At 46.0% G+C, this 22,971-nt stretch overlaps 1 protein-coding gene across 3 annotated transcripts in view; it reads left to right on the top strand.

Annotated features, from left to right (window-relative positions):
• The window catches only part of LOC311604087 (uncharacterized protein), a 207,919-nt gene extending 186,272 nt beyond the window's left edge, over positions 1 to 21,647 (top strand). For 2 of the 3 annotated variants that reach the window (XR_014781373.1, XR_014781374.1), the window contains exons 5-6: positions 12,922 to 13,014; positions 21,485 to 21,647. Coding sequence is in view for 1 of the 3 variants with exons in the window: in XM_084793615.1 (XP_084649741.1) it covers positions 21,485 to 21,589 (105 nt within the window). In the remaining 2 variants the exon portion in view is untranslated. The remainder of the gene's footprint in view (positions 1 to 12,921; positions 13,015 to 21,484) is intronic. The other variant, XM_084793615.1, reaches the window with a different exon arrangement.
• Positions 21,648 to 22,971: the final 1,324 nt, after the last annotated feature.

Here is a 22,971-nt window from a genome sequence, read left to right as displayed (position 1 = left end):
CCTATTAATATGCACACATGAACATGTATGTACATGCATGTACCCAAAATGTCCTTGGGAATGGCAAGGTTTTACACCTGCCTGCTGTCTTTCTCCCTTTCATGGAATTGAGTTTTTTCTAAAGCTTCATTAAAGGAGGAACCTGAAAGGTCATCCAAAGATCCCTGGATGGGAGGGGGCTGGTTGTTAGACAGAGCTAGGTTCACAAGCATCAGGGACAAGGCTTAGATTATTATTGCATTTCTGTAAGTTCTAGAAGACTGATTGGCACCACTGTCACTCAGGTTCAGGCTCTGCCCCCAAAATTTGTGTACATTTCCCAGAATGTCATAAGGTAGAATATGAGAGGCCAGCTCTCCCAAGGCAGGATTTGAACATGGAAATTTCCAGAATCCTTTGCAAAGCCCTGCACCATGTGTGAGCCAGGCTTTTTGGCAGTTTTAACCTGATCAAATTGCCTGTCTGTGGTTTGGACAACAGAAACAAACAGTTGAGCCTCTGGCCTGGGAGCAGGTGTGCAGGACCTCTGGGCTGTAGGGGTGGGTCAGGGAGAGTTTCCAAGTGCAGAGCAGTGACTGACCCCTGTAGGGGCATTGCCTGGCTGGTAGCCAGCTTCTCAAGCCTGTCTAGAAGGGAGGAACTCTGTGGACAGCAGAGCCCAGGCTCGGGGGCAGTTGGAGGGGCCGTGGGAATGGCCCAGCTGTGTTAGCACACCTGCCTTAGGCTCCCAGCTGTTTGCTTCACAACAAGGCTGCTGTCAGTAATTGTCAAATGTTCACACTTCCCGCCCACTCCCAGGCTTTGTTGCAGTTGCTGGCACCCACTACAGGGTTTAGCTACTTTATTTTATTTATTAGTATTTTAAAAAGAGACACCAGAATCCCATGCCTGGGAAGGAGCCAAGCTAGCCTGGTGCTGAGTGCGGAAATATTCCATCTCCCTTCTGTGCCCAGGATTATTTTTGTTTTCTTCGATACACAACCTAGATACAGCTACAGTAAGGAAACTGGTTGATTTTTGAAACCCAAACTCCTTTCCTGTTTATCAGTGGGGGTTTTTCTTTCTTTCTTTCTTTCTTTCTTTCTTTCTTTCTTTCTTTCTTTCTTTCTTTCTTTCTTTCTTTTTCCCTCCCACTGTCACTCTGGGTGCCGGGCTATCTCCGCAGGTAGTGGTTGATCCATCCTTTTTCTTTTTTCCCTCCTGTTTTATGGTAGTGGGGATTGCTAGGACCTTGTATATCTGAAGCAAGCATTCTTCCACTAAGCCATATCCATAGCCCTCTTTTTACATCATTGAAAATAAATAATCTTAGCAACCCATTAACACTGACTGTGTGAGCCATATATTTCTGGGTGTGGGCCATCCACCAGCAGTGTGGTTGACTTACTCGGGGCCACACCTTTAAAGAAAATTGATTCTTCCTACCTCAGAAGCCGTCAACTGTCTATAGCTCCTCAGTCAGGGGTGGGGCATTGTGAACCTCTTCCCATTCCGTGTTAGAGTGTTGACTGGATGGATCCTGTGTAGGGTAAACACAGCTGTCATGAGTTCATGAGTGTAGCCGAGCCATGTCCAGAGGGCACTGTTTTGCACCAGCTCCCCTTGACTTCTGGCTCTTGCCATCTTTTTGCCTTCTCTTCTATCTCTCTTCTCATGTCCTGAGCCTTGCTGGGGGTGGGGGTGGGGGGATGTGATATAGATGTCTCCTTTATGGCCGGGTGCTCCAAAGCTGCTTATTCTCTGTACTTTGACTTGTTGTGAGTTTCTGCGTTAGCCACCATCCACTGTACGAAGAAACTCCTCTGCTGAGATCTGAGAGCTGCGCTAAGTTACAGGGAGAATGAGAGAGAGAGAGAGAGAGAGAGAGAGAGAGAGAGAGAGAGAGAGAGAGAGACGAACTGAGACAGCAGTTTGGTGCAGTATCCATTTAGCAGAATCGTGGGCTCATCCCTGGGGCCTGTGAGTTCCCGCCCAGAGGTTCTTGGAAAGATCTTCAGTACTAGGCACGTGTTTCCTTCTTTGTGGATCTTAAATCCAATTAGGAAGTGGCTGCTTACCCCCGTAACACTCATGGCACGATTGCACGCACGCACGCACCTGGCTTGTCTTACTGGTCATTATTGCGGTTCACAGGCATCATAGCTGGGAAAGTCTGTTGACTACCTTCCCCCACCCCAGCATCTTCCAGTACTAAGAGAGCTAGCTCTCAGGGCCAGAGCTTCCTGTTCAGCACCGACTTGGTTTCTATATGTCTTATCACCCACGAGTGTGGTATCTTCAGCGACAGAACCTTATCATCATGTTCTGGTGGGTAGCCAAGAGGAATATTAATAGTCTATATTGTTTTATGAGTCTTTAGGTACCTCGATCCACAACTGGAAGGCAGGTATCCCACACCTGGTACTGGCCTTGATATTTAGCAACCTATGACTTCTAAGATAAGCATAATCCCCTGTGTAGGGTAAGTATAATCCAATCCCCCGTCTGTCTTCATATATATAAAACATTGGATTTCCATATGGCTTCTTCATAGATCTTTATAGTTAGTTATGAATTCTCTGGCAAGACCTCTCTAAGTTGCCTAGGCTGTGACCTAAGCAGGCCTTGGGCCTCCAGAATAGCTATGATTCCAAGCCTGGGATACCATATAGTGCTCTATTTTATTTTTTTATTTAGTGTGTGTTCCTAAAACTGTGCCACAGGAAGTGGCTGTTATCTCTTGGAGGCAAGAGTAACTAACTACTGTGTACTACTGTGCTAGAATCAGCACTAGCCACGACTAAGGAGGGACTAGGTGTTATTTTCCTCTTTGCGGTAACAGCATGTTTGACAATAGGGGGAAGCACAGGAAGCATTTATCCAGTTTGAGGGCATATTTTGGCTCACAGTTTGAGTAAGGAAGTCAGAGCAGCAGAAGTACGAGGCGGGGGGTCATGTTGCAACTGCAATCAGGAAGCAGAGAGAGATGAATGTTTATTCTCAGCTCACTTCTCCTAGTCAGTCCCGGGCTCCAGGTGTTGCCCATATGTAGGGTATCATCCCATATTAATGAACCCAATCTAGAAACTCCTCCATAGACATGCACAGAGGTTTGTTTCCATGGTGATTAACCACCCCAGACGTAGGGGTGGGCTTTGATCTCTCAGGTGGGTCTATGTGGAAATCCTGGCCTGTCTCCTAAGGCATCTTCACCTCCCTGGGCTTCTTGTGGCATCATTATCCTGTCACGGGCTGTGTATAGGCCAGGTCCCCTGTATGTACAGACTCCGGCACTTGGCTCTGGAATGGTGGGTTCATTGGCCTGTCCTGTGTCTAATTCCATGAAGTCAGAGGCTTAGGATACATTACTTCATTGCTGGTCTTCCCGAGCCAGCCAGCATAGGCTCTCCTCCCCTCCCCTCTCCTCTTCTCTCCTCTCCTCCCCTCCCCTCCCCTCTCCTCTCTTCTCCTCTGTTCTCTTCTCCTCTTCTCTTTTCCTTTCTATTCCCTTTCCTTCCTTTCACTTCCCTTCCCTTCCCTTCCCACACCTCCCTCCATCTTTCTTTCTTTCTTTCTTTCTTTCTTTCTTTCTTTCTTTTCTTTGTGGCTGAGATCACTGAATGGTCCTCAGAAGTATCTCTTCAAAATGGAGCAAGAAGAACATTCAAAGGCCTGGTCTGCCTTCCTCAGTGTGAAGCAGAGGACATGCTTTCAGGCTCTGGGTGAGCTCTCCCTGATCTTCCACAGAGATTGTTGGGTTCTTCCACCTAGCCAAGCCTCCTTCTACCCTCAGGATAGATTAGCATTAGCTGGGCGTGGTGGTGCACGCCTTTAATCCCAGCACTCGGGAGACAGAGGCAGGTGGATCGCTGTGAGTTTGAGGCCGGCCTGGTCTACAAAGTGAGTCCAGGACAGCCAAGGCTACACAGAGAAACCCTGTCTCAAAACACAAACAAACAAACAAACAAGATAGATTAGCACACAGGACTGGACTAGACACCCATCTCATAGGTGGCTAGACTGATGTGGGGGGCTTGGCTGAGCCTGTTCATGCACATTCAAAGTCTCATCCTCAGCCATGTGTGTAATAGGAGGCAGAGAAGGCCATGCACCTTTACCTGTCCATCTGCAATCCACAGCTCTCTTCCCTAGAAGGAGTGACCAATGACACATTGTGGAGTGGGAGGAGCTATCTCACACAGAACTATATGCTAATCTGTCTTGAGGATGGAAGGGGGCTGGGGTTGATGGTGGAGTCCAACAGCCTCTGCAGAAAGTCAGGAAGAGCTCAGACCCACGGCCTAATAGCTGTCGAGAGTGTGGACAGCCTAGTCACTACAGCTACTCTGGGTCTGAAGCTTGGGGTGTCCTAGAAGCTTTGCTTCTTAGATAGATTGCCTCAGCCAGACTCCCAGATTTGCAAATTAAACTGACCTTGCTGCTTGGCCTGGTGTGTGCACATGGCTGGCACATGGTGTGTGACTTTCAGGGGTGTCCAGTAGCCTGCATCCCACACAGTCTGAAGCTCTTCCCCACGTTGCCCTGGCCTCACTCTTTTAGAGACGGGGTTCTTATCAGCATAGCACCTGGCAGCCCCCTGTCCTCTTTACCCTATGCAGAGAAGAGTGGACCCTCACTTGCCACCCTCTCAGTCCTTGCCTTTGGCTATAACTGACTCAACCATCTCGCCATCCCCCAATACCTTTACATTAAATCTCTGTTACTACACAGTTGTCAAAGTGGAAGACTTAGCATCAATTCACACATAAGTTTGAAAATTATAAACAAATCAGAAGAATCAGAAAAGGGAAAGTTCAGTCATTCTTTTCCTTTTGCAATAGAAACGAGACAGGGGATTTTATTTTCCACTAAGTTCAGATGCCATAATCCCCAATGCTGACACAAACACAAGTAAATTCTACTTTCCTTTAAGCGGAAGTGGGACAATATTACACGATTTGATTTGTGGATCTTTTAGTAGTTGGGCTATCTGTTAACTAATAAAGGTTCTGAGGTTAAAATAAGATTTTAAAAAATGTTGCTAATGACTCTTGTACTTCAGCAAGCATGGTCTGAGTTCAGTGTTCCAGCCTTAAGATGCTATCAGACTAGGAATTATACTTATTTTATAGGCTGTGAGTCCTTGGGATTACATGCACTGCATGGGCCATTTTTTTTCCTTCCTTCTTGACCAGTGTAATTTCTAGAATGTGGGAAGAGCTACAGGGTATTTATGTGAATAAGTGATTGACTTGCCAAATGAATTATGAAAACACTGAAGCACATACAAAACAGCAAGCATTATACTCATGGCCATTTGGAGTTAGTAACCTGATTTTAATGAAAAGAGCGAACATTTAGTAGCCAAGAATCAAAACTCAGAAGGTTTTGTTATCCTAAAGGGAATGAGTGATGAGCTAGAACAGTTAAATAATTCTGCCGCTGTATCAGTCTGTATTGCCCTGATGCTGCTGTGTAACAAGCAATTTTGAATTCTCAGTGGCTTGTGATAAATACTTAATGCTTCTCAGTGATAGATCTGGGGTTGAAGTTGTGCTGTTTCTATTAGGTGTGAGTGGGCTTGGATACAGGCCCGGGTGAGAGTTCAGTTTGCTTCAGTGATCTTCTGCTAGGGCCTATACTAAAGAGGAAGTGGCTCACTCTTACAGTGCAGAGTCACAGGAGTAGAGAAGGACAAGCCAGCTACAAGGGCACAGTTTCAATACTCATCCCACTTTCTCCTCACACCTCATTGTCTAGGATGAGCCAGTGCCTGATCCCACCCTAACTGGAAACAAATATTCTCTGTTCCAAAGGGATGGGTTATGGCTGTTTGCTAAGCAGTAATTGAATTTCAATGCCAGTCTGAAGGGGATTTAATGGAATGGATTCCAGAGCTCTTTCTTGATTCTCTACTGCTCTTTAGCACCCCAAAGGGAGCAAAGCCCTGTCGTCAGGGTTGTAGTCACTCCCCGATTTGGATTCAGAGCTGGGCAGGAGCCATTATTTGAGCTGTGGGCTTAGCTATTTTGTATCCACACATCCCTGATGGTCTTGGAAAATATAATGTTTTCTAACAGCTGTAAAGACAAGAGATCTCACGTTACCAGCTATACATAATATCCATGAAATTACACTGAATAATGTAATGGACTGTTATACTGTCATTAACACATTTTGAATACCTAATTTGAAAGGTTAATGCAATTGACAAACATGACCACTCTGGGGCTCATCAATACCACTTAATGATGAAGCTCTAGTTTTTCAGTTATAGAATCAACAGAACTGGGAAGACTTCATGTCTGGAACTGCATATTTTTTTAAACCATAAATTAAGAGGCTCTGCACAATGTTTGCTATAATTTGGAGTGTGGGGTTAGAAAGCCTTTTACACAGCAGCTTCATGCAGCAACAATAATTAATATGAAGAATTGCTATGATTTGACATGGTATGTTTTAGCTTTTCTGAGAAGATTAAACTTGGTGAGGGAAAATGTGTTTCCACCAGATAGATTGGGATGATAAGGACCGAAGACAACTTTCCTGGATCTGTGGTACTTCTTGGCATACAGTGTTCCCATAAAGAGCCTATGGTTTTACATTAAACTAGGGACACAGGGTGCTAAGAAGAGTGCTCAGTTGGTGAAATATTTGCCATATGTCTTAGTTACTCTTCTATTGCTGTGAAGAGACACCATGACCAAGGCAACTTATAAAAGAAAACATTTAATTGAGATCTCACAGTTTCAGAGGGTGAGTCTTTGGCTATCATGGTGGGAAGCAGGGAAGCAGCCAGACAGGCAGGCATGGCACTGGAGAAATTATACAGGCAGATACAGTTATATTTAGAAATACATATAGATACATGCATGTAATAACAGTTAATGAAAATAGAGATCATGAATTTGAAAGAGACCAAGGAGGAGTGTATCAGAGGATTTGGAAGGGAAAAAAAAAAAGGAAGTGAAAAATGCTATAATTATAATATCAAAAATAAGAATAAAGGGGCTGGAGAGATGGCTCAGTGGTTAAGAACACTGTCTGCTCTTCCAAAGGTCCTGAGTTCAATTCCCAGCAACTACATGATGGCTCACAACCATCTAGAATGTGATCTGATGTCCTCTTCTAGCCTGCAGGTGTGCAAGCAGATAGAGCACTCATATACATAATAAATAAAAATAAGAATAAAAAAGTTCTAAGAGAAGTAGCAGATGAGAGTTTATATCTTATCCACAAGCACAAGGAAGAGAGAGAGAAAGAGAGACAGAGACAGAGAGACAGACAGACAGAGAGAGACAAGGAGAGAGGGAGAGAGAGAGAGAGAGAGAGAGAGAGAGAGAGAGAGAGAGAAGAGAGAAGAGAGAGAGAGAGAGAAAAGAGAGAGAGAAAAGAGAGAGAGGGGGAGAGAGAGAGGGAGAGGGAGAGGGAGAGGGAGAGGGAGAGAGAGAGAGAGAGAGAGAGAGAGAGAGAGAGAGAGAGAGAGAGAGAATAGAGAGAATATTCCAAATGGCCTGGGTTAAAACCTCATGGGCCACCCCCAGTGACACACCTCCTCTAACACGGTCACACCTCCTAATCTTTCCCAATAGTTCCCCCATCTAAGACCAATCATTCACACATATGGTCGTATAGGGGCTGCTTTCATTCAAATCATCATACCATACAAGCACAAGCATCTGAGCTTGAGCCTTACATCCCTGAAACCTGTATAAAAAGCTGGTGGGTTAGCACTGTATATACAACCCCAGCACTGGGGAAGCGGAGGTGAGCGGTGCTTTCTATGTTCCATGGCTTCTCTATCATCAGGTTTCCAAATGCCATGGCTTTTTGCTAGCCATTTTGTACTGACCATCACATTTATTCAAGTCACCACACTTGCGTTTATCAAATTAGCAAAGGGTAGTTATGGAAAAGCTGAAAATAAGGAAGACAGCATGAAAGTAATACCTCCCGTATTCTCGAAATTCAGTCATCATAAGTGGCATGCTAGTTATATTACTCAGGGTTGACTAGAGGAAAAGAACCAGTAAACAACAACAACAACAACAACAACAACAACAACAACAACAACAACAACACACATATTATTACTTAATTGACTTATGTAATGGGGACAGGTAGTCCCACAGTGGCTTTTGACACACTAGAGAAGCAAAGGACCCAGAAGTTGCTCAGGCCAAGGCATTGGAAGTCACAGAACCAGAACAACCAATGATGCAAGCCCAGTCCAGGGCTGAAGAACAGGGGTCTTCCTAGAGAGTTCCTGGGGGCATCCTTCATAGAAAGCCTATAAAAGTTGACTTCTGAGGTCCATGAGAAATGGGATCAGCCACAGACATAACCATCTGGGAAGAGTAGAGTTTCCCTGTGTTCCCTTCTTTCTTCCTCTGTTTATTTTGTTTTTCCTGGGTCTCTGACTTACTGGGTGGTACTGTTCGCATCGAAGGAGAGTCTTTTCCTTTCGGTTGCTGTCTTACTTATTCATTGGTGACCTTGTAAATGACCCCATAGTCATATTCCAAGCTGTACTCTATGCACTCAGGATTCTCTGCATGCAATCACATTGACAACCCGGTTAAGTATCACATTGTCTTTCCTCTGTGTTTATATGTCTGTTCCGCAGATAGTCATGTGTCAACTAGTGATGGGTAGACACTCTGAGAAATGCATCACTAGGCAGTTTTGTCACTGTGTGAACATCATAGGACATACAACCATACAACCAACATGACTACAGTGTCACCCAGGCAGCACAGTTTACGGAGGATGTTAACACAGTTGTGTCTATTTTATGGATGAGAAAGACAGAGGCTCGTAAAGAATATATGGTGTACCAAGGTTATATGAACTGTGAGTAAGCACTCTCCATGGACTTTAACTCCAAACACCCACACACTGCGATGGAAACTGTCAATATGGAGATCCATCAGGATGCAATTCCCCTCTGGGATTCATTGCAGAAAAATGATCTGGTCTTTGGCAATTCAAAGATACTTTCATGTCCCCCCTCAAGGATGAAAAAAAGTAGTATTTTTGAGCCATATCGCCATATTTGGCCTCCGTTTCACCGCGGGGCGGGGGAAGCAGTGTTATACCAAGAAATATCTTTGATAAACTAACTATGTGATGTTAATAGGGACAAATTGATGAAACCATGAGACTTCTGAAGCCACAGCTTTCAAAGTCAGTGTGCGAGATCAGTGGGATGTCTGGGTCTTGGCTTACTCCTCCAGTCTCACGTGTATAAGGGGGCTCTTTTAAAGCCATTTTATATAAACTTCCATCCTGTGAATCTCTTGGAGATTCTACTGTGTAGTTCTGAGGAGGGGTCTAAGATCCCTTTGTTATAGGTGTCTTGAGTGAGGGGTAGTCATCTAGGGTACCTCTGAGTTTGCTCTGTGAGATGGACAAAAGAAAAAAAAAATGCAGGTTCTTTAGACAAATGCCACATGTGAGCTTGCGGAGCCCTAGTTGTCCTCACATCTGTAAATCTAGATGACCAAGGTTATGTCTCAGAGTTGTAAAAGGGTTATATGAGACAGCAGACAGAAGTCTCTAGGGAGGAGGAGATGCTTCCTTCTAAATGTGGATGAATTCCTAAGGATTCACTATTCATTGCTATATCATATTATTATCCAATTTATGCACCACAGTGATGAGCTCAGTTTGAATGACAAAGAGTCATCACCCACATTTGTTGACATGATATTCAGGATCAGCTAAAGGTGATCCAGTACCTTAAGGACTGACCCTGTCTCCTCCACAGAAAGCCACATCCCTGTGTGATGACCTGGGCTCTCTTCCTATGTCTGGAGGCCTCAGGTGTCCCTCTGGCTAGCTACCTTATCTAGAACATCTCACTGTCTCAAAAAAGATCTTCATTTTATTCCCTGGTCTTAATTTTTTTCTCCATATAGGCTGTGAGGTTTTAGTAGTATCCCCTTTCTCAATTTTCAAAAATCTTCCAATTCATTATGGAGGAAACATTTTAGCAACAAAATCTGAGTGAGGAGGTAGGTGTGCCTTGTCACACAATCTGATCAGGACTTAGGGATCTGAGCAGTGAGAAGGGGCAGCATTATAGAATCCAAGCATCCAGGGACAAGCAAATCACCACCGTTAAATCCATCCTTCTTGCTAAAGTGTTTTTAGCGGACCACAGGGAAGTGTGTGTGTGTGTGTGTGTGTGTGTGTGTGTGTGTGTGTGTGCGCGCGCACGCGAGCGTGCATGTGTGTGGGGGGTGGTTGGGTGATTACCAGATAGTAATTCTCAAAAGACATGCCCAAGCTAGTTCATTCAGCACCAGTGCAAGGACAGTTCCAGCATGGCAAGGCAGCTTGAGATGCTGCTCTGGCTAAGGTGGACCAATGAGGAAGGCTGCCTGGAGCTCAAGGCTGCATGTAAGGTGAGTTCCAGAGCCCTGGGTATGTCTGTCAAATGGTATATGTGTCACAGGAACTACAGGGGACTCCAGAATGCCGAGATAGCAGTGATAGCGCATGAGGTCTCTATAGGGTAAGGGTGCTGTTCCTCTGGTTGGTGTTCTTTCGGTTCGCAGGCATGGCTCACTGACCTGGTCCAAGCCAATCCAGCAAGGCAGTCTCTCCTCTGCTCCCTCCTTCCAGCGAGTCTCCTGTGACTTGTAGTTTTGTCCCTTGTCTTCGTTCTTTAAATCTGTCCTCACTAATACCATGTGGATTAGACAGGCTCACCTCTGACCTAAGAAGATATCCCTCTGAAGTTTATCTCTGGGTTTGGTGTTGCTTCGTGCAAACAAAGCTTTGTCCTAGGATCCATAGATCAGATGTGAGAGATGGGGGCAAACAGCAGTCATGAGATGCATCCCGGTTCTAAGCAAGATGCAGGTAGGGGAGATCAAGCAGCTTTGCCTGTGGCTGCTGCTGTGAGGGACCATCTGTCATGGTCAGGTGATCAGAAGCACACCACTCACTAGGTGTGTGATGGTCATCTCAGGCGGTGTGGGGATGGCACATTTCCCCTCTTTCTGGAGGCTCTAGGCGTCCAGTCAGAGAGCCCAAGCCTTGTAAGCCTCACTTCCAACAACTACATGTAGTAATGGGCACCCTGGATGGTTGGACACAAGCAGAGTGCCCAGAGCAATGCCAGACCCATGGATGTATTCAGTCAGTGTCAGTCATCACCTGTGTTACAGCGTTGCTAGTGTTACTGCTGCAACCACTCTCCTCCTCTTGCTCTATTGATATGACTTAGTTTAGGCTCTTGCTGGTCCTGGGCACACAAGTATCTCTGTGCCTCCTCCTTTTCTGTGGTTCTGCCCCATGAGATGCTTCCAAAGAAAGATCTCTTTATCACTGCCTTGCTTTCACCAACTCCCTCACTGCCTCCCTGAGCACCCTATTCTGCCTCACTATGTTCTGGGGAGGGCCTCAGCCTAAGCTTAAAGCCCAGGTTGAAGGAATCTCTTGTGTAGTGTATGGATATAGCATCTGTCAATTAAAAAAAAAAAACCCTATAGCCTATGGCTAAGGCAGGAAATAGGTGGAACATCTGCCACTTGGGATAGAGACAGGAGCACAAGGTTCAGCCAGCAAGATGTGAGGAAGATGGGTGCATGGTGCCTGAGCTTACGTAACTGGCTATGTGGCAAAATGTAGATTATAATAATGGGTTATTTTAAGTTATGAGCTAGCAGAGAAGAGCCTAGCTATATGGCCTAGGTATTTGTGTAATGTTTAATGAGTCTCGTGAGTTGTTATTCTGGGAGCTAAGGTGCAACAGGAAAACCCAACTGAAACATAATGGTGTCCTACTACAAGCCCACATTTGGCATGTGAGCCAGCTGCCAGTGTCACTGGCAACTGTGTAATTTCCCAAAATGTACTTGACCTCTCTAACCCTTCCGGTCCTTACTCTTTGTTGCTGTCCATGTTGTTAGAGCTAGGGTGACAGGTCACAAAAGGATTGAGTCTTACTTCTGTTTTAAGATTTCAGATCTTAGAATATGTGCAAAATCCCCCTGTCAGTTTGCAAAATTATGCTGACCAGCCTAGCAGACTATCAAGCCATTTCTCAAATTAAGTTAGTTAAATCAGCCTGAACAGTGTGCTATTCTGATTTTAACGTTTATTTACTCACTCATTAGTGTTTATGCTGGGTTTGGTTGCAAGACTCTGGAAAGACCAATAAAGCTTTCATTATGTGGTGCAAAAATTAAATGAGCATAGAAATTGCTTTCTCTTTGCTGGGAACAAGGAAGAGGTTTTTTTTTTTTTTTTTTTTTTTTTTTGTTGTTTTGTTTTAGGCTAGCTTTGCTCTTTGGGAGACGTAAGACCTTCAAAACAAACATGCGTACAGGAGCCAAGGGACAAGCAGCCTCTTACAACAGGGTTTAGACCATCTTAGGATGTCACCGCCACATGTCCACAATGCAGCATGATGAAAGGGATGCACTTGTGTGAAGAGTCCCATGTGCATCCCTTCCTCTGCACTCCACCCAGCCAGGCAGCAGGCACTCTGCACTTTCTGTCCCAGCCTTCCTTGCCAAACCCAGGAGGGACTGTCCCCAGGTAGCCACGGTGCTGTGGCCAGTCTTCCTCTGCTCTCTTCTGGAATCTCATCAGGTGTGCCTGTCTTGAAGACAGCGTGGATCTGCCTTGAAAAGGAGCCAGCTCTCGTTGTGTCATTGCGACAGATTTCTTAATTAATCTGCTCAGACTGTCAATAATGTAATTCACTGATGATTTAGAAGCCAGTTATGTGACTGCTGTGCCATTGTGGGGAAACATCTGAGTAATTCAGCTAATAGACGGGAACTCGCCCAGATCGCTGCGACACGGGGAGGGAGCACAGGCAGGGCCATTCCAGAAAATTCCAGGGAGCAGAGAGATTGTCATATTGCTAGGGGCAGCAGCTGCCTGGTTTAATTATTGTCATTTTTTTTTCTTTTTGGACAAAAGAATCCAGGTCCCAGACTCCCAGGCAGAGGCCACTAACATGCTCCTGAAAAAGCGAAGTTCAAGTGAAAAGGACGTGTGGTCTCTGACTGCCAGGTTTGTGCTGTATACACATGTCACTGGGCTTTCTAGGCACAGAACACTGGTTTTCATTTCATTCCAAGTAACAGGACTATCACCTATGAGTATGTGAGATGAGTATATAAGAAACGTCAGAGCAGCACAGAGAGTGGTTTCCTTCCCCCCTGGAGGATGCTCGTCATGTTGTGACACTAGTGTCTTCCATCTCACACTGAAACTGGAGCCATGGCAGAAAGTTAAGTTCAGGGATTAGGGGGTCTAATTATGTGCCGCATCTTACATACACATAAAAACTCAATCACATTTAGTTATATACTTAAAATTTATTCTGCTTTTACTCGAAATAATAAAATTATATGGAGTTGAACCATTATACTATTTTATTTTATTTTTCTGCTTTGGTAGTGAGAGTTTTTAACAGCCCTTAAATGCAGACAAGTTAGTGTTGAGATGTAAATGTTAAGAGTTGTAGGCTTTGGGTAGGAAGTGATAATTTGGTTTCACTTATCTACAGAGCCTCACACATGGCCTCTGCTCTGTCTAGTCTTCTTCAACATCCTGGCATCCAGAAAAGTTCATGGATGCAGGTTTACACATGCTTGCATGAATACATGTACACACAAGGCACAGATGCTCACATATGAATATATGCATACACCCACACAGCACGCACATACACAGATGAATCCACACTTATACATGTGCATATGCTTGTATACATGAGCACACATATATACATATATGCATACATGCTTGTATATGCTTGTAGTGACATTTCGTCAGAATATTCCAGCCTTCCCAAGGAAAGAAAGGCCAGACCCACACCCCTGACTTCTGACTTTGACACTCATAAATTCCAGCCGGCCAAGCCCTGCCCAGGATATGACCTCTTGGAATTTAACAGCATCAAGGCTGAGGTTACAATATAAACTATATTTGGAATGCTGCAGGACAGAGTTACCTCTTGGAAGCTTTTGTTACAAATAATTAGTAAGCAAATGAAAGAGAAGACTAGCTGTCCCTAAATAAAGTCTGGACCCAAAGTCCATGTGGGCCGTAGAGTGTGGTGGACAAGCCCAGGAGGACTGGGAAAGAGGTGTGTTTGCTGCTGATGTGCTCACAGTGGTCTGGGTGGACCACTCCAGAGTCGCCACACCCTCCTCTGGCGGTACAGGCCCAGCATCCTAGCCTGAATCAGGATAGCTCCTGGTTAAACTATGTGTGGGTGTTCTGATATCACACCATATTCAGACAGCAAGAAAGGGGAAGAAGAAAGAGTGCTTACCTTTCCTCCCCTGTGCTTGTATTGCTCATCTTTCTGGAGGCCCCTTTGCTTCCCATGTGATCTGTATGCCAGCCATCTTGTACTTCTCTGGCTACTGGTCCACGGGACAGGCCTCTAGGAAGAGAGGCTGGCAAGTGTCATCATTCAGCTGGGTTCCGATAATACCAAAGTACATCCCAGGAAGGTGGCCGTTTGGTGACATCTTGCTGGTGATGTCCAAAGGTGAAGCCATCCCTATAGAAAAGAGTAGCTGCTCTGAGTCAAGCAGTTGATGTAGCTTCAATGAAACAACTGGGAAACCCCGCTTTCACTGGGCATGCAAGCATTTTGATTTGAGAAAATGATTTGGAAACCACTGTGATTCAAAAGCCTCTGTGTCTAGTGAGCATCTGATAGCCATTTTCATAGCATAAGCTCCCCTGCCCCTGACCTCTTCTCCCCAGTCCCCAACCCTGCCCTGGGAGGAAGAGTGACCTGGAAACAGTTTCATGCCCGCCGCTGGAGAGGTGGTACTGCGGCAGGTCTCCCAGTTCCCTAATGCCAGTGGGCATTTGAGGAAGCGTTTGCTGTTTACTGGAAAGCCGTTTGTTATTATTTACATATGTAATGCTTGCATCTTCTGTGCGTGTATTCCCCGGGAACCTAATTTGTAAATAATTACTTGACAGAGATGGAGCTAGATTGAAAATTCAGAGCGTGCAGTGGCCCAGACAAGTCCCAGAGAGGAGTCTTGAACGGAAAGGCCAGCTCCTGAAAGGCTTCCTCGCACTTTCTCTGCTCAGCAGTTAGCAGCTAATAAGGTCCCCTGTTTAGAAGCAAATTCTCAGGTGGCAGGCATGGTGGACACACCAAGGTAGCCATTAGCAGCCAGGCTGGGAGCAGATGGCTGACCTGGCATGCTGGGGAACTGCTTTCCCTCCTGCTCTCGCCTCCACACCAGCCAGCCGAGGCAAGGGCAGGGCTGTTCTTTCTGTGTGAAGAGCCAGAGTGCCTAGAAGGAGGGGATACCACAGGCTGAGTACTTGTGTCCCCCCTGGAACCCCAGTTCCTATGGTTCCTATGGTGAAGCCCTAATCCTCCTAGTAGGCTGTATTGGAGGAAGTAATTAAGGTTAAATGAGGCCCTTGGGGCGGAGCTTTAATCAAAAGGGTATGGGTCCTCAGAAGAGGTAGGGTTCTCTCTCTGTCCCCACTTACCAAAGCAAGGCTGTTTGAGGACCCAGGAATCAGGTGACCCCTCTATAAGCCAGTATGAGTGGTGTCACTGGAAACTGACTCCATTCGCCGCCAGCTTTCTACTTTGAAAGTCACGAGAAAGAAGTCCTGGTGACTTAAGCTGTCGAGCAGGTGGTGGTTCCGTTACAGCATCCTGAGCTGACTAATACAGGGCGATGGGATGGAGATGTGTGTTGCAGAAAGCTAGATCCTGCCTACGGACCCCGTGGGAGGCTTCCTGCTGCTGCCCTAGCAGCATCTGCTCCCATCATCACCTTGAGTCCTAGGCTCTGACAGCAAGGGCCTTCCCTAAGCAGTCCCCTTATCAGTGTGCCATCAGCAGGCAAGGCCTAGCAACTTTGCCTTTCACAAATCCAGTAAGCCTTTGGGTGTCTTATTCCAGAATGGATGCTGGGCCCCTATTGCATGCCCAGGACACAGACACAGACAGCCCTGCCCATGTAAGAGCAAGCACAGGGTCTGAACTCGTATCAACTCAATTAGACTTGTCTGCACACTCATTGCCCGTGAAGTTGTTCAGCGCTCACATAGCAATATGCAGATTAATTCTGCCAGTCTTTCCTTTCCTTCATTTTCCAGAGAAACAGAGGCACAGGTGGTTCCAGGACACACAGCTAGCGGGTGACAGCCAGGGCCACGCTCAGGCAGTCTGAGTGAATCGTGTCTCATGCTCAGTGTGAAATGGCCAGACCAGGTAACTGTAATCCTGTTGTGGAAACTTCCAGGCCTCATGCCTAGGATCTGATGGAGGCACAAAAGAGAGAGTCTCTTTTCCAGGGGATTGGGAAAAATCTCCCCAAGGAAGCCAAGTCTGAGTGCATATGAAGGATGGTGGAGCTGGAAAAGAACAGGAGGCACATGGGCCAAAGGAGTCTTAGAGAGCCCTAGGAAGCTGGGTGTAGGAAGACGGGTGGCAAGGACTTAGCTGGAGAGACAGAGGGTCCGTGCATAGCCCAGAGGGCCTGAAAATGGAAGGATCCGATAAGGATTTGCTCAGGGTAACTCCCATGCCCAGGCATGTGTTTCACGGGGGGTGGGGGGTGGGGTGGGGGGGTGGGGATCTGGGACAGTGCTGTGGAGAAAGGATTGCAAAGAAGGCAGAGTGGAGGCAGAGGCCTTCACTGTCACAGCAGAGAGCCTGGGCAGAAGGAGGCCTGATTTCAGTGAGGGGTGGGTGGCATTTTTAAATGGCACCATGACAGCCAGTGATGCAGTCACAGAAAGGAAGCTGGCTGCTGCCAGACCCTCTGAGGGACTGGTTATTAAACATAGCCATAGTTTCAAAGGTGATCTAAAACTTGCAAGGAGTTTGGATTCTAGAAAGAGCAAATGCAGCAATCAAACCTGTTACTTGCCAATTACTGATTTACTCTTATCTGTTGTCCCAGGATTATTATGTCCCTGGTGTTTGTAGGTGGCATGCTGTGTGCAGGAGGCTACTAGCTGTCTCCCCTCAGCCATGAGACTTCGGTGTTTATGGAGAGTTTGAAAGTTTCTGTATTAAGTGGGGGCTGTAACACTAAGGGCATCATGATGGCGTTTTTCTTTTTGCCACACCTCTGGCTGCCACCTTCTAGAGATAAGTGACATAGAAGAGACCCATTGAGCCTTCAGGTCTTCATCTCAGAATCCTCCTCCAGCTCTATTGATGGCTCATCTCTCCTTTGGTGCCTCCAGATATTTTCTGAACATCTTCTTCAGAACATGTTTGCCTTGAGCGTGTTAACCATGTCGCTTTTCCTTATATCTCGCAAGCCTCTCCAGGGCAGAAACCATCTCATTCCTCTTTAGAAGGGAGTACAGCATGGAGCTGTGGCTCTGTGTGTCTTTGTGTAATGAGGGAACAAAAGAATAGGCAAATGAAAATGGCCGTGCTCTCACACACTGACCTACAATGCCGTCCCTCTCCGCCTGAGTAGGACTTGGAGATCATATCTCTGGATGCCTTCTAGCTACCAGGGGCAAACCAGAGGCTGAAATGATAAGATACTTCAATGAATGTCCCTACAGCTGTTGGCTTAAATGTTGACTGAAAATATTCTTTGAAATGGCTGCTTTTCATAGAAATGGCTTTTGAAAGATATTGCTTCAAAAATGGACTTGATAACTGAACCAAGAAAAATGTGCCCGGGGGTGGGGTGGGGTGGGGTGAACAGCACATCAAAGGCTTCCAAAGGTCAATTTGGACAGGGGAGTCATGTACCTGGCCATCTTGGCAAAGTTGTCTTTATAATTGATCTGCTCCGAGGGCCACAGGGCATCAGATTTGTTTGAAGAGAAAATCATCCTGTTAGCCTTGGGAAATTATTGCACAAAGCTACCAGAGTGCTACCTCCTCCCACCTACACACCCCCTCCACACTAGACAAGGCTGTGCATCATCAAAAAAACTCCACCCCACACCACTCTGTCTACTGTCCGTCACAGAGGCCAAGTGCCCAACATACTGCCATGAGAGGGGTGGAAAGACTCTGTGCCTCTCTTGTCTAGTTATATAATTTACTAACCCTCACCCCCTTCAAGATCACTCACCCAGGCTTGCTGGGCTGAGTCTTCTATCTCCAAAGGGCCGAGAGACCTAAGCTCAAGCACTAACTCTGCTATACCCAGGAAGTGTGGGCCAATGACTTCCGATCATTACCTCAGCTGAACAGATGAGCCACACAGCCTGACCGACCAACTCTCAAGGATGTTCTGAGACCCCAGGAAGTATCTGGGCCCAGCTCAACAGGGGTCTTTAAACAGAGACTTGTCCTTCTCCAGGCCCTTTCTGGTATTTTTCAGGAGGAAGTAGATGTCCAGAGATGTTAAGTTATGATTGTCACCCAGTTCGGCATAAATACCCAGTGTGGGTGCACACATGCCTGTATGTGTACCTGCCACTACCACATGTTGGCTGCCACCAGGTTTACACAGAGAAGCGTGCCCTGCCTTTGTCCACCTGACTATCACTAACTAGATAGCTATGCTGCTCTGCCATTTGCTTAATGAACCGGTGTGTGACCTTACCCTGTGACCTATGTTAGCATATAAATAATGAGTATGGTACCCATAGTACTGACTGAATGCCAGAGACTACTTGGTGCCTTTTGTGTGTCTTAACTAATCTAACCCCCCAAGTGACATTCTGCTGGGGAAGTGCTACCATTATTCCAGTTTCCTCCTGGGAGCCGAAGCACAGAGACCTTAGTTTGCTCGGAGTCTCAGAGATAACAGTGGGAGCTTCTGAGCTCGCTGGAGGGGCTTCAGGCGGTCTTCGGAGCCAAGTTAGACTTCTTTCCATTGGGCTGTCATAAGCCTGACTTGACACCTCAAAGACAAGGTAGCTCAGTGAAGATGTCCCTGGGGCTTCATCTTGGAGCTTCATAGATGTGTGTGGGTCTCCCCATCCAGCAGGCTGCTGCTGGGGAGATTTTTCTTCTGTATGTAGTCCATTGGTATAGCTGTTCTGTCTCTGTCCTTTCTGTATGACTTATGTGTGGGACCTCAGCTATGCTAGCCGGTCTGCCTTTATCTAATCCTCACCTTAGGGAACATTCCTGTTCTCCTTAGCATGTTCTGTGGGCTTCCCTGCCCTTTTCCCGAGGGGAATCTGATCCTTTACTGATTGAAACCTTGCAACAGCCCTCATTGGCCAGGGGGTGCCCACACCCTTGGTATTGTGGGGGCTATTCCAATAGGGCCTGAAGAGCCTGGGTAAGCAAGCACTCTGACATCTGGATGGAGAAGGTCCATATTAAACTGATATTTGGTGCTCATGGCTTGATGGTTACACTGAGAGATACATAGGTACAGGTATGTAAAGATGGTTGGCAGCACCACACTGAGCCTCAGAAAGTAATATACAAGCCACATTCTGAGAGATGGGTGACTAGTGTGTAGATCATTCCTGACCTATCTATAACTTTAAAAATCATGTGTCTAAGGAAGTTTTTAGTTGCTCTCCCTTTTTTCAATTCCATTTTCTTATAGTGGGTGGTGTTTAAGTTGTGAGTAGGTGTGTAGTGAGAGTTTTGGTTTCTTTAAAAACTCCACTATGTTAATGTAAGCATGTTTTTATTTTAATCCCAGGTGTGGAATATGGTACTGTTGCAGATTGTCTACAGCAGCAGACTATTTGTCTTGTGTGGGCTCTGAGAGGGGCAAGATCTTTGCCAGCAGCAGATAGTTTAGTTTTGGGGACTCAGAGAGGGAATAAATACCAGAGCCCAGAGAGAGATGGGGCACTCGAAGGAAGAAAGTGGTTGCTGCTCTCCCTGCTGCTCCTGGTTGCTATTGTGGTTTGATGAGAAAAAAAAAGTTAGAAATATCATGCTTGGACTTGCTCCAAGGAACTCAATGACCCTAAACAGCAGGAATTAACCAAAAGATAACTATTTCTGTCAGGCCTACTGTTAGGATGTTGGAAGAGATTGGGATGAAGGGAGGCAGAGGTATAAGGAACCTCAATAAGCTGGGCGTGGTGGCACACGCCTTTAATCCCGGCACTCAGGAGGCAGAGGCAGGCAAATCGCTGTGAGTTTGAGGCCAGCCTGGTCTACAAAGTGAGTTCAGGATGGCCAAGGCTACACAGAGAAACCCTGTCTTGAAAAACAAAAAACAAAACAAAACAAAACAAAAAGGAACCTCAATAAAATAGATAAAAGTATGCTAACAGATGTGTCCAGCGACCCACCTACATTTTGTAATTTTTCTCTTAGTGTACCCAAACAGCATTCAACAAAGAGCATTTTGCCCTATGGACTCTTCTGGAGTTAGATTACGTGTAGGGCAAGTGTAGATTTTCAATTTACACTCTGACATGAGTCACTGAGCGCTCTGAGTCCAGGTTCATTTGCTTGTGACTTCAGTAAATGGCATTGAACAGAGAGCTATCCAGCTGTGACCCGCTGCCTCGGTGGCTCTTGACACGGGCTGATGAAACTGGAGTTTGCTTGGCACTCCTTTAAGGAATATAAAAATTGGATTTGGTCTTCAGCCAGCTTTCTTCCTGTTTGGAAACATACATGGAACATCTGGAGGAAAGGCTGAACTCATTACCCACTGGTCTGGCCATTCTCATGGTACCTGGTCCTTCAGAACCTGCCTCTCTCTGTGTTTCTGTCTGGCCTCCTTGGCAGAGCCCTGAGCTGATCACAGCCATGCGGGTGTCTTCTTGAACATCTTGTCTTTGTTTCTGAGGATGAGATAGAATTTCTGTCCAATATTTTGTTGTTGTTGTTGTTGTTGTTTTTTTTTCAAGAAAGGGTTTCTCTATGTAGCCTTGCCTGTCCTGGACTCTCACTTTGTAGCCCAGGCTGGCCTTGAACTCACAGAGATCGACCTGCCTCTGCCCTCCCAAATGCTGGGATTATAGGTGTGCACCACCATGCTGGCCTTTCAGTCCAGTCTTTACAAGTTCAAAATGATCATATTCATTTGTTTATTTGTTTGTTTGTTTGCTTGTTTTAAAGATTTATTTAATATTATGTATACAGTGCTCTGTCTGCATGTACACCTGCAGGCCAGAAGAGGGCATCATATCACATTATAGATATACCCTATATACCATGTAGATGCTGGACCTTTGGAAGAGCAGGCAGTGCTCTTAACCACTAAGCCATCTCTCCAGCCTCCAAAATGATCATATTTATTCCCATAAGGAGTTTCCCATTTCCATTGCACCCCAAGCCGCTGCTCCCCACTTTTTCCTTCTCTTCCAGAGACCTCATCTTTAGAATTTTCTGGGGCTGAGAAGTTCGGGCCCAGCTTTTATCCAAGACAGGCTCCAAGGCAATCTCTTAATCCCCGTTCACACACAGGGCACACATACATCCATGTTCATGACTGTTCTACATAATTCTGCAGACGTGACTGGGCTAACTCAAACTGAACCCAGCCCCCCATCAGGGATGAAAGAGCTGTCATTGAAAATTTCTCAGTATTTCAAAACTGACACAGACCTGAGATGCTTCTTCTTTTCACAGATGAAGAAACTGAGGCAAGAGGCGGTGCAATCATTTCCCACTGGTCAACAAAATGAGATAGCAAAATACATGGCGAGCCTGTTGCAAAAATTTGACTCTTCATAACCGTGTGCACAGTGGCGCCCTCCATTGTTCCCCACCTCACTCCAGATGGAGCTCGGGGGCACATAATGGCTTTGACTGGATGCTGGTTTTTTTTGTTGTTGTTGTTGTTGTTGGTTTTTTGTTTTTGTTTTGGTATCATTTACTCTGAAGCTTTCGTTTTCTCCTCTAGGATTGTCCAGAAAATGCCCTTCACATCATTAAACCCTGGCCCATGGGAATCCCCAGTGCAGTTTCTCTTGGCCATAGGAACGTCCACACTTGGGGGCCCTTTGTGTGAGTGGGCATTCTGGTTGATGACTCCAAAACAGAAACAACAGAAGCCCAAGGTAGGGGAACAGAGAGGAAAAGGCCTCCTGGTACATTTTCACCTGAGGGCTTAGATTCCTAGAGTGTTGAAGGTGGACAGGTCCCATGAATCAGTGGGTGTTGGCTGAACCGCACTCTCAGCTGTGAAGAATAAGCCTGGGGGAAAGCAGAGAAGCAGCAGAGCTATCTTCTACCTGGAGGACCGCAGAGCAGGGGCCGCTGGATCAGGAGATACAACAGTGCTATTCAGCTCCATCTCCCTCCCCCAAGTGACATTTAAAGTCTTCACAATGTGACTCTGTGGCAGGCCAGAGGCCAGAACCCCAGGTCCTGGCCTCCAGGCAGGGTGGGTCCCTTGTGCTTTGTGGTTTAGGAATGTTGGGCTGCCTGGTGACATTGAAGGAGGAGTGTTGGAGGGCGTGGCTAGTCACAAGCTCCATTAGACACTGCGATTTGGAGCATCTGACTGAGCAATTGAAACAGGGCAGGGGGTGTGAGGGTGACCTCTTCCGCCTTCTCCAACTCACTGAGAGGCAGGAAGCTTTTGCTCTCAGTGACACTGCAGATACAGATCACAGACTTTGAGGAAACGTATCTAAATAGCATGATTAGTAAATAAGCAAGTCAGAGCTCCAAAATGAGGGTTTGTAAAGATTTTGACACACAAAACCCATTGCCCTTGTCTGTAATTTTTTTTTTTTTCACAATCCACACCCTAACCTCCCTGAGTTTCCTTGTTTCATGGAACATGAGCTTTGCCTTCCAAGAATGCCTTGCCACAGTGGCTTGGGCTCTGAGCTGTGTGTGTGTGTGTGTGTGTGTGTGTGTGTGTGTGTGTGTGTGTCTGTCTGTCTGTCTGTCTGTCTGTCTGTGTCTGTGTGTCTGTGCCTTCTAGGACAAGACTCTGCCTCACAAGTTCTTGATCAATATTTTTTTCTTATTTGACCTCGTCTATCCTGTTAGTAGGGTGTAAAGTCCCTTAGGCTGCATGCTTTTGATAGCAACCTATAAATTGCTTTTTAAACAACCCAATAATTTTATAATAATTTACATTTACTTTCTAAATAAACCAATAC

This window comes from Acomys minous, assembly GCF_964271855.1.
Source record: "Acomys minous genome assembly, chromosome: 8".
Taxonomy (NCBI): domain Eukaryota; kingdom Metazoa; phylum Chordata; class Mammalia; order Rodentia; family Muridae; genus Acomys; species Acomys minous.
Note: the sequence above shows the minus strand (reverse complement) of the source record. Positions and strands in the feature narration are given on the sequence as shown.